General features: G+C 35.9%; 1 protein-coding gene across 15 annotated transcripts in view; it reads right to left on the bottom strand.

Moving 5' to 3' along the window:
* SMARCA1 (SNF2 related chromatin remodeling ATPase 1) overlaps window positions 1-12671 on the bottom strand; it is a 284916-nt gene that overhangs the window by 209044 nt on the left and 63201 nt on the right. For 8 of the 15 annotated variants that reach the window (XR_012127465.1, XR_012127464.1, XR_012127463.1 and 5 more), the window contains one exon: window positions 2873-2983. Coding sequence is in view for 8 of the 15 variants with exons in the window: in XM_073227843.1 (XP_073083944.1) it covers window positions 2873-2983 (111 nt within the window). In the remaining 7 variants the exon portion in view is untranslated. Of the gene's footprint in view, window positions 1-1054; window positions 1861-2841; window positions 2984-12671 lie in introns of those variants that run through there. The other 7 variants (XM_037016923.2, XM_037016926.2, XM_037016921.2 and 4 more) reach the window with 5 other exon arrangements.

The following is a 12671-nucleotide window of genomic DNA, read 5'->3' as shown; positions in this document are numbered from 1 at the left end:
CTGTAAGAAATATGAAATCTGGACAATTAATGAAAACTTGGAAGACTCCAGCATATAGCGAGTTTTCATTCTAGATCTATTCCTATGCTGCAGAACCCCTACAAGAAGACTGACGATGTGAAAAGTTCTGATGTGCACTCAGGGCTTCTGAAGTTTTGCCAGTGGTACACTAAACAGAGTCTGACAGGAAATGCACAAGATCTTGGTAGGAGGGAGCAACTCTTTGGCACTACAAACCTTGTTGTAATAACTAACACCACTGTCCTGCATTCCCAGCTTTGCTTATTTGCTGTGTTTCACACTAGATTCTAATCTGTTCTCCCTGTTCCCCTATTACCTGACCTTGACTCTGATTAATCACACACTAAGTTTCATGTAACTAACAGTTTCAGGTTTACCTGAATCGTCAGCCCCTGTGGCACAGGCAGTAAATGTAATGTAAAACCAGCCATTTGTTCCCCTATATTGTCTAGCCCTCTTGCATGTACACAGGACTAGGTGACTAGTTTTGGACAATGAAATATAAGCATATGTGACATGTGCCACTTCTTGGCTAAGGCAATAAGGAGACTACATGAAATTTTCCAGCCTCCCTTTTTCTTCTACAGTGGCACCTGGAAAAGCCACATGTCCCAGATGGTGCATTTACAAACTGGAGCCTCAGTCAGCCTGGAACCCTGAGTGACTGTGCAGAGCAGATCCTCTCATTCTCACATCCTTCAGACCCGCATAGGCTCTGCCATGTGAGCAAGAAATAAACGCTTGGTGTGTAAAACCCCTGATACTTCAAGATTGTTTGTTCTCAGAGCATAATCATATTCCTATAGGAGACAGCTCCCCTTCTTCTACATGCATAGCCCTTATTTCATACTCTTAATTTAGATGTCAATAAATCTCATATGTTATACCCAGACTCCTGTGAACTGGCTCTTTGGGACAAAAGCTCAAGCACAAGTCAGCAAGCAAAGCTTTAACTTTCAACCAAATACACAGTAGTGAGCAATACAATTCAGTAAACACAACTGTTTTCTACTGCACAAAAAACAGGAAATAATTAAATTTCTTATAGACATTTCTTTATTATATTTTCCCACTTGAATATTTAGAGAATAATTTAAATGTAATGCATACTGACAGCAAGCACAGTATCAAGTATTAGTTTTTTTAATATTTTTCTGTTCTCACCCTTTATTCCCTTAAGAAAAAAATATTTAGATGACCTCAAAGAAACAAGTATTATGCTAATCACAGTATGTAGTAACACAAACAAGCCCATACTCAATAGAAAAGAAAGCAACAAAGAAGTGAAAAAGTCTTTCTCCTCAAATCAGTTTAATGTATTTTTCCACAGCCATATAAATTTAAAGTATGAAACAACAATAATACAGCTATAGAATCTAGGTTCTCTTTCAAAGCAGCGGCATATAAAACATAGAAAAGCTAAAACCTCAGCACAAGCTTCAAAAGAACAAGGACTGAGAGGATTTCGATGAAGACATGAAATGCACAAAATACAGTACACAAAAATACTAGAATGCGTAAAATATAAAGCTACACATTTCAGGTAGAAAGCATTGTAAAATATATAAAATATGCAAGAAATCAAAACCAAAGAGATTTTTCTTAAAAGTACCATCAATACACTGGAACTGGCAATTAGCATTTGAAGATGGGAACAAGAAAATAGCACTTTCCCATTTAAAACTTTATTTCTAGGCTTTAGGATTTCACCTTCTTGACATCCTTCTTTCCAGAGCTCTCAGTAGCTGACTCTGCTTTTCTTTTCTGTGACTAAAATGGAAACAGATTTAATGTTCTGCTCCAATATGCACATTTTTAAATGGCCCAACAATGTTAAATCTAGGATGTAAATGCATTAAAAAAAAATTTTAACATGAATATTCACTTAAATGTTATACTCACAGTTAATGCTCTATATAGCCCAACAAACTATATAACCCAGTGTAAAATAACCTTCCAAGATGTTTTTTTTTAAAGAAAAGACATAAAATACCCATCAAAAATAGTCAGAGTGTCTACTTACACATGGTACTATAAATGTACTCTTAGCTTAAAGAACTACTTAATACTTAAAGACTTCTGGGCAAAATGTTATTTATGAGTGTATTATTTTTAAAAACCTTATGATAGATGTTAAAATACCATATTTCATGTATTCTATGATGCACATTTCTTTTCCCCTTTCACATCTCTGATATTGGGGTGCATATTACAATTGATGACAAATTATAGTTACTTGGTAGCAGTTTTTCTTAGTAGTACGTAAAATAATGCTGTGTCATAATGGAAGGCATCTTAGACTTGATGAAATGTGGTAGTTTACTTAACCACACTCAAATAATATGATCTACTAAAAAGCATTTTAAATTATAGCTATACATGGAAACCTGGCTGGATTAAAATCAAGTCATCATATTAACTTATTACTAAGTAAAGCTTTGCTGTCTGCTCAGATAGCACTCATAGTTCCATAAAGATCATAAAATTTATTTGATAAAATCAGAACTCCCAGTTTCAAACCCAACCTTATCCCATCCTACCCCACCCCTCTCCTACTCCCAACGACAACTCAGTTCAAAGGCTGCTACTTGCATTGTACTTCTGCTTAAAGTCATGAGGAATTTTTTTAAAATACTGAGCCCTGTTATTAGGGAGTGCCTAACCATATGTTCTACAGACAATGGAAACATGTAGTTGTAGTGTAATTCTTTTTCTGTCAAAAACAAATTAACATTTCATAAAACCAGTTTTTATAATAGGTATCACTATGGCATTAAACATAATATAGGCATTTTAATTATGTAAAAAAAAGGGATCTACCTAAAAGTTAGGAAAATGCTGAAAATTTTACCATTGGAGTTTTAGTTGCCCGTTTCTTCTTTTCTGCTCTCTCTGTTTCCTCAATTTCCATATTTTCTTTCTCAATCAATGAAATAAGAGTATTACAGCGTCTCTGGAATTCCTAAACCAAATAAAAGAGTTTTAATTTCTGCAACCAGGCATAATTTTTAGAACATGGTAATTCTTTAATTGTATCATTTCTGTGGTACAGAATTTCTAAAGTTGGTATTCTTCAGAACAACATTCAAACAGGGTGTTAATAGATTCCATTAAAAGTGTGGGGGGCGGGCTTAAATGCCATTCAATGGGTGAATGGATCAACAAATTGTGAAATATACCATGACATACTACCCAGCACTAAAGAGAAAGAATCTGTTGGTGCATGTCAACAACTGGGATGAACCTCAAGGGAATTATAACTGAGTGAAAAACACCCATCTCAAAAGGTTACATATCCTAATATTCCATTTATATAACATTCTTGAAAACAAAAGTTTAGAATGTATCAACAGTTGCCAGGGGCTAGGAAACGAGGTAGAGCAGCCTGACCATAAAGAGCTAGCACAAGGAAGTCTTGTGCAGGTGCTGTATGTGAAACTACACATGATAAAACTGCACTGAACTACACACACACACACACACACACACACACACAAACGAATGCATGTATAACTGAAATCTGAATAAGCTCTGTGGATTGTACTAATGTCAATGTCCTGGTTGTGACACTGTACTACAATTATGCAAGATTCTACCATCAGGGGAAACTTGGGGAAGGGTGCATGGGACCTCCCTGTACGTTTCTTTACAACTTCCTATAAATGTTTAAATACTTCAAAATGAACAGTTGACAAAAATCACATAAATACAGAGAAAAAAAAAGGAGATGTCCCCCTGCCAAAAGAAGTTTTGGAAGTACTCAGTTTGGAAAAGTCAAATAGATTTCTTTCCTATAGAGCTTTTCAGAGCCTTTAAATTCCTGATGAGCACTGTCACCCACTAGGTGGGAGAGAGAGGATGCAAGCACTTCCCAGAGCTACCAACAGAACTCTCTTCTCACTGGACACCTTACAGGATCAGAATTCGGAGGAGCACTTCTCAGGAGAAACACTGCTGTATTTGTTCATTCAGAGCAAACAATAGCTGGAAAGATTTTGCATTAACCTTGCCATTACGTGTATTTCACTGCCAGCAAATCAATGCATCCAAACTATAAACAGGTTTTATAAATGTATGGTGAGCATTAAACATATTATTCATCAATACGGACACTCATATATATTAACTCTGTATACTTTGCTGTATTTTAAAGGTACATAATAGTTTAATATCAAAGGACAAGTAACATTTTGAAATATGAGTCCTTTTTCTTGTATGAGCAAAATGTCTGATACAATACAAAATAGCTATAAACACTCAAATGAAAATGTAGGTTTACTGGCAATTAAGAACCCCAACCAAAAAAATGGTCAAAGTGCAAGAATAAAGAACTGACAAAAAATTTAAATGTTCAGTATGGCTTCTCTCTCACTTACCAACTTTACATTTCCCTGTATGGCCCCGGAAGATGACTGGTTAGCCAGAGACGGGTAAGATTCCTCAAGGGAGGAACAACCTAAGACAGGCACAGTCGCAGGGGGGCCATCAGGTGAGAAATTGGGGATCAACAGAGGTGAGGCTCAGAACCTCACCCCCCCTGCTTTGAGAGAAATCTTCTGCATCCGTGGATGTTTTGCTGCCCTTGTCTAGCTTGGATTAATACTTAGTCTATAGGCACACACCTGATCATCTACATTTGCCCTCTTACAGCACTAAACTATGTTTTCTACCTTTATCTTGCATCTACCTACCACTTCAGCATTTTATTAAAAATAAAAATAATAATAATAATAAAGGGAGAAATGTGGGATCCACATATAAATCAAGTATAAAAATCAAACGAATATTCATATTTGACCTGATTGTTTATAGTTCATAATGCGTGATCAAAACCAAAAGTTTTTGTGATGAATGCCCTTGTACTGTTCACCATGTAAGAATTTATTCACTATGTAAGAATTCGTTCACCATGTAAGAACTTGTTCGTTATGCTTCAGAAGATTGGAGACTGACGAGAATTAGGCTTGAGATGGATTAATGATTGTACATTGAGCATTGACCCCCCTATACAGAATTTTATTGTTGTTAACAACCATTTGATCAATAAATATGAGAGATGCCCTCTCAAAAAAAAAAAATTTCAATGTTCAAATTTTTTTTTTTATTTTTACTCCAACTGATGATCAAAAAATGCAAAAATGATGCCATCTTTGTCAAATCAGCAGTGATACATACATGTGGGCCTGTGTGGTGTGTGGACCCAGTGTTGGCAGTAAGATGGTAAAATGATAACTCTCATTCATTGATAGGGTGCCGATGTTACCGCCTGTTACGGACTAAATTGTGTCCCCCTAAATTCATATGTTGAAGCCTTAGCATACCACAATGTGACTGTGTTTGGAGAAAGGATCTTTAAGGAGATACTTAAGGTATGGATGGGGCCCTACTTCAGAAACACTGATGTTCTTATAAAGAGAGAACAAGACACCAAGAGATATCCCTCTCTCTACTGTACATGCATACAGAGAAAGGGTCAGGTGAGGACACAGAGAGAAAGGTACCATCTACAAGTCAGGGAGAAGTGCCTTCCCAGAAATCAACCCTACTGCCTCCCTGATCTTGGACTTCTAGTCTCCAAAACAATTAAGACATGTCTGTTCAAGCCACCCTATCTGCAGTATTCTATTATGGCAACCCAAGCAGACAAACACAATACCTTTCTAGAAAGCAATTTGGGAATATCAATGAAGCACCTTAAAAGTTTCACACTCTCTGAACTAACAATTCCACCTTTAGAAACTTAATGTAAGGAAATAAGAGGTGCATACAAAGATTTACAAAAGAACGGTTAGAGCAATGTTATTAGCAGGGAAATACTGGGAACTAAATTTTTGGTACTTTAGAAATGGAATACACAGGCACTTATTATATACATATACATACATATTCATATATATATATATATATACACACACACACACACACACACACACACAGAAATAGCTGAGAGAATATTAACTACAGTGTTACGAGTGGTTAGCAGCAGCTATTTCTGAGAATAGGACCAATGGTAACTTTCATCTTCTTTATTCTAGCCTGTATTTTCCAAAATTTCTGCAATGAACATTTAGGTTTTGGGCAATCTGTAACATTTTTAAGAAACCGAAAACGGTTTTTTAAGTAATTTTATCTTTCCAAATAACAGTCAGAAAAATGGCATACAACATTGGAAATGTCACATATAGAAATACTATCAACTATCCAGCATTTTCTACTCCCTAAAATTCAAGCCCAAAAGGAGGCAAAAAACCAAAGACAATCTAGCCAGAAAAATATTCCTCATTAACCAATTATTGCTTAACTATTAAAAACAATCTTACAAAACACTAGTGAATTCTCAATTATCCAAGGTTAAATAATTTAGGAAAAATAACATCCTTATACTTACCAAAACAATAGTGGTTATCTTTCATATGCAGACCAAATACTCTTCATAGATTCATTCAATAACACACATACAAATTAAACAGCATGTTATTCAATTTATCTATTATGAAAAGGGCCAACTTGACCCTGATGAGATTTGATTGTTGGTTTCTAGGGAGACTAGATAAAGTCTTTATGTGAGGCTGATTCTTGAATCATTAAGCTATACCCTCTGGCTATTATTATTCTCAATAAGTAATAAGTTGCCTGTGACTGCAGATATCTTTAGATACATATTCATGGTTCATATGGGTGATTCAGGAAAGAAAACTAATATTTCTGAGATAGTCTCATATGTAAGGAAGCAGAGAATCTATCTCAAAAATGATTATAAATAGACTGAATAATAAGTTCTTACCTTCATTCCTTGTTACGTGTCACTAACTGCTCCAGACACTGAAAAATAATCCAACTCCCTAGAGAAAGGCAACAAGGAATGGCCAAGTCGGGGTGTTACCGTCCTCACATAGGTAATGTCACTTTTTCTAGGGATACCAACTGCATTTATTATTCACATGCTTAAAGACTGTCTGACTCAACAGATGGTACCATAAACGGAACACAAGCTAAAACCAGAAATTACAAGGAGAAAGGCCAGATTACCAATAAAACAGTGATTCACTTTTTGAATAACTAAGTAACTACAAAATGACTATGAGAAATTTCATGGTGTCAAAAGCACTTTCTTCTATCTAACCTCTCCTTTCACATCCATATTCTCCCAGATTCTTGTGCCTCCTTATCTTTCTATTTTCCAGGAGCTACAGGGAGTGAATCATGTGGTCTCAAATTGTTTCCGCATTTCTACAGCCTAATTACTTCTTTCTCTCACTACTTCCCCATGCTGGTTTTAGGAATAAAGTTGGAGGGAGAAAAATAGCACACAAGAGGAAGAAAGATGAAAAAAGAAAAAAGGAGAAGAGAATAGGAAAATAACAAATGGAAAACTGCTCTGTAGTGTTAATAGCCATGAAAAAAGAAAAATACAGTATCCTGTGTTCATGCATGTGTGGGAAATGCTGAATTTTTAAAATATTAGACAAATTTCTTCATGGCAAGGCTTCTCAGAGCTTTTAGCTTTCTCATGTCAATCAGAATCAAGGGCAGGATTCAGTACCAGCATTTCCCAAATATATTCGAACACAGAACACTTGTTCTACATATTGTTTATTTGCATATCCTAGAACAATGATAGAAACCAACTTGGGAACTGCTGTACAGAGTAAGAGGAATGGATAAGACTAAGTTTGGATCAAAGTACAAAGAACTAAGGAATTTTACTAATTCAGTTGATGAAAGGATCTCACTGAGGACTTTGGAGCAGGAGTGATATAATCAAAGGTCTATTTTGTACTCAGAAATCTTCCCTTGATACAGATTCTCAATAGTGGGAGTTCATAAAATTACAGACTCTCAAGATTAGAGAGGACCTTTAAAAAGTGATCAAGTTGATGCTGAATCCCTTCTACTAGGTCCTTGCTAACTAGTTCTCCCAATGATAGGGTACTTCCTGCCTCCAAGGCTGTCTATTCCACCCTTGGACAAGTTAAAAATGTTCCCATATGCAAAGCTACATGTGCTACCTTAAGAGTTTCCAACAATTGGGTATAGGTCTTAACCTTGTAGTCCTAGAGAACAAGCTGATTCCTCTTCTGTATGACAATCCTTCAAATACCACAAGGCAGTTCCCACGCCTCCATTACAACCAGCAGCAACCCTCCCAAACACCCCTCTTTAAGGCTAAATAGCCCCTTCCTTTCCCTATCCTTCCTTTAATGCTTCTCTTAAAGGGCTGTGTAACACTTGTACCTACCCTCGGCTATATTATTTCTTTCTTCCCACCTTTTGCACAGATTCTTTTAAGCCAGGGGTCAGTACATCTTTTCTGTGAAGAGCCAAATAGTAAAGACTTTTGGCTCTGCAGATCACACTCTGTCATAACTACTCAACTCTGCCACTGTAGCGTGAAAGCAGCCACAGACAACACATAAATGAGTGAGTGTCGCTGTGTTCCAATAAAACCATACTTACAGTACTAAAATTTGAATTTTAATTTTCACATGTCACAAAGTCTTCTCATGTTCTTTCTACCATTTGAAAATGTAAAAATCATTCCTGACTTGCATGCTGTACAAAAAGAGATGGTGGGCTACAGTTTGCCAGCCCCTGTTTTAAACTATAGACTTCAGATGTACTTTAAACAAATGATGCTACCTTGGCTTGCTGTACCTTTTTGATGGTTTCTGATTCTATTCATTGCAAAGTCACCCAAGTTTCAACTTTTGTATACTAGGATACATGTCTCTACCTTTATTTAATAAATGATGGAACATTTGCAGTCAAGAGCGCTGACCCTTAGTGTGTGCTATCAGTCCTGCCAAGCACCCAGTACTCGGCCTCAAAGCATCAATTCAAAAGGCACAGAAAGCATCAGCAGACTTAAAATGACTTACTGAAGGAGATTAAAGAGGTTCCACATTACATTTCCTATGTATTAAAATCCTAGACACTAAGCCTCCCTAAGTTTGAATGATGGAAGGTCTGCGTCCATTATGGTTCAAAGTCAAAAGCAGATGAATGAACAAGGACAAAAAGATAAATTGCACTCCACATATGTGTCTCTAAATTTGTAGGTCATTCTATAAAATCAGACCTTTCTTCTACAGTTCTTAATAAAACAAAATGGGTGTTTTTTCTCCTTTGCTCTTTTATTAACTCCCCATACTTTACCTCCAGAATAAATACCTGCAACTGTACTCTCTGTGTTGAATTTCCCAAGTTCTTTGACACTTTGGAACCTCTACCATACTAAGAAAAAAGCAATGGCATTCTATACTAGATTCTCAGATCCCAAGCATACTGGCATTTAAGTGGGAGTTAACAATCTAATAAATATATCCTATGTTTCTCAAACAGTATCAAATGTTATGACGCTTCTACTTAACTGTTGCTGCCTAAACATCATTATAAAACATTGTGCCACCTCCTCGCAAGTTAACACATGAGCATAAATACCTAAAATGGACTCCTATTAGTGTATTTATCATTAGTTCAGATTGTTAGAACAGTTCAGTCTTATATCAAACACTATAGTTGCTAATGAAACACACGATATTTACAACTGGCTACTCAAACTTAAAAAATGCAATTCTGCAGGGATGACAGTCAAATAAAGTCTATTATCAGAAAAACACAGATGAAAAGAAAACAAAAGAAAAGAACAGAATTCAAATGCTTTGCTACATTTCTTCCTATTCTATTTAAATCTGATCCAACTATAGAAGTCCGTGTGAGAGAAGCAAACTGAAGCACTCCAGTTCCATGCTTATTTAGTCACTGAATGCCTACTTTGGACAAAGTGCCACGCTGGCTGGTCCCTTTGGATATAACCAGTTGCATTTGAAGGTTAAGAGAGCCGTAGCAAAAAAATGACTGGAGCAGATCGGGATACATTAGCCAAGGGAAGGAACAGAGAATAGATGGAAATAAAAATTGGGGAATTAGCAGCTATCTGTGTGGTAGCTGAGGCAGACGTTCTCCTGCCCAATTCCACGAAACAGTATTTATAAAATGTAAATCCGATCATGTCACTGCCCTGTTAAAATCTTTCAATGACTCCCCCACTCCTGAAAAATGACCCAAAGACTTCAATACAGCAGACAGGGCCCTTCGAAATTTGGCTGCCAGCTATTTTCTCATCTTCCAGTACTTCCTTATTTACACCCGAACACAACACAACCTACTTGCAGTTTCTGAATATGCCTTGCTTGTCTATACTTCTGCATATGCTGTTCCCACAACCTACAACCTAGTCCCAGGGCGTCCTCCTGCTACTTTTTCAAGACTCAGTTTCAAGGAACTTTTCAGTGAAGCCATTTCTCTGACCTAACCCTCAAGGCAAAGTTAAGCACTACCTCTATGTAGGACCTTTTTCAAAATTAAGGCTGAAAGGGGCATTTTAGTCTTTCAAGTTTTTGAGGAAATAATATATCCCTGTGACCATAAATATATTTGGTTTTAATATTTTGGTAATTCTACAGTCAAGAAGAACCCATCAATATATTTTATAGTTTATTAATATTACCAATAATGTTCAGTTAATTCATATTCTCACATTTCACTAAGAATGTAATGCTCTAAAATATCAATATTAGCTATTATACAATTAAGGACTAATATGTAAAATAAAAAATTATGAATGGCCTTCTTTATGAAATTTCCTAGACTATGCTGAATAAACAACAAACAAATGTTATGGTGACTGAAGAGTAAGTTGGAAATTTTTGAATTTGGCTTGCATTTTTCAAAAGTTATCTATAAAGAAAATCCTCTGACTGGACAAATAATTTATAAAATATCCTGTGCTGAACTAATAACCTAATTAACATGTGTTATCACTGATAAACCTATAAAAAGGGAAATAAGCTAATAGAAAGCTACAGCAGTATTTTCTAATTAAGTTTTTTTTCTTCTACAATTCTAATGAGGAATATCATTTCTTTAATTTTAAATAAGGAACACTTTCCTCCATAATAAAGCTGTGATTTGAAAACAAATGGCAGTAACATGCAATTTCTATTACATTATATACAACAGTGTGAGATTCTCTCTGAGATGGTATCAGAAAAAGTGATTTAAACTACCATAAAAGGCAGGGAAATTGTAATAACTAATTACCATACCAGTATTTTGATTCAATGCAAGGTACATGGCCAGAGGCAATGCACACACAGCTTCTGGAGCTGGCTAGGAGAGGAAAGGAAACAGCTCTCCAGAGGCTAAAAAGGCAAGATTTTTTTTTTTTTACTAAAATTAAAAGTCAAAGCAAGCCTGCAAAGGATGCAATAAATGGTTATATCAAGAAATGTTCTTTTATCTCAGAGACTTAAATTCTGCTTTCTCCCCTTTAAGTACTTAAAAGGACCTATGCAAGCCCAACTAATTACTGATTAAACTTTGGGTACTTTTCGTATGTCCTTTCTAGTAACCTGACTAATGTGCTAGATCTTTTGGATCTCTCAAACGCTTCTGAAATCTCCCAGTCACGTTACTGTGTCACTACATCAATGAAGATAGTACCCTGACATTCATTTCCTAAAAGGAACAGCAAGAAAATTAATGAACCAATGTTGGTAAAGGGATTGGCAAGCATTCTATAAAATGTACTACATAAATACAGAGTATTATCATTTTCTCTTATAGTCATTTGGTAAAGGTCCTTTGAATTCTGATAGTTTTTGAATATCCTAAGACTAAGACGCCTTTGCAAGATATTTTTCTTAGAAGGAAAATGGTAGGTTTATTCATATGCTCTGAGCTTAAAATCTAAATTGATCATATCCTTCCTACTTGTTTATGTAGTTCAATAGAGACTGATTAGTTACTTAAAAGACCAAACAAGTTTGCCCAGAAAGAAATCACAATCTTCTTAGCACAGAGAAATGGAACTAAAATTCATTTTCTCTTTTGTATAGCCAGCATTTTTAAATGGAGAAGAGCCTCAAAGAAATCTTCATACTTTAGCTGAAGGCTTTCAAAGTCAGGCATATTTAGAAGTAGAGGTTCATGCCTTTAAGCACTTCAAGACTGTTAGTTAAGTCAGAAGCCATGAATTCGGTAGTTTTAGATCTCTGAATAAAATACAAGTACCAAGGTTTCTACTTTCTTCCTAAGTATTACACACTATTTACTGGTGTCTCTGGGAAAGAACAGTCATCTTTAAGCAAGGTTATGTTTTTAAAAGATAGCTTCATTAGTAGGTTAGGTTTAATAATTAATGAGATTTTAATCTGAACACACTCACATAATGAATTAAAACTATACCCTCTGTAAGATTCCTCAAGGGAGGAACAACCTAAGACAGGCACAGTCGCAGGGGGGCCATCAGGTGAGAGATTGGGGATCAACAGAGGTGAGGCTCAGAACCTCATCCCTCCTGCTTTGAGAGAAATCTTCTGCATCCGTGGATGGTTTATTGCCCTTGTCTAGCTTGGATTAACACTTAGTCTACAGGCACACACCTGATCATCTACAATTGCTCTCCTACAACACTAAACTATGTTTTCTACCTTTATCTTGCATCTACCTACCACTTCAGCATTTTATTAAAAATAAAAATAATAATAATAATAGAGGGAGAAATGTGGGATCAACATATAAATCAAGTATAAAAATCAAATGAATTTTCATATTTGACCTGATTGTTTATAGGTCATAATGCGTGA

Source organism: Manis javanica, chromosome X, assembly GCF_040802235.1.
Source record: "Manis javanica isolate MJ-LG chromosome X, MJ_LKY, whole genome shotgun sequence".
In the NCBI taxonomy this organism is placed as follows: domain Eukaryota; kingdom Metazoa; phylum Chordata; class Mammalia; order Pholidota; family Manidae; genus Manis; species Manis javanica.
This window is presented reverse-complemented; position numbering and strand designations above follow the sequence as displayed.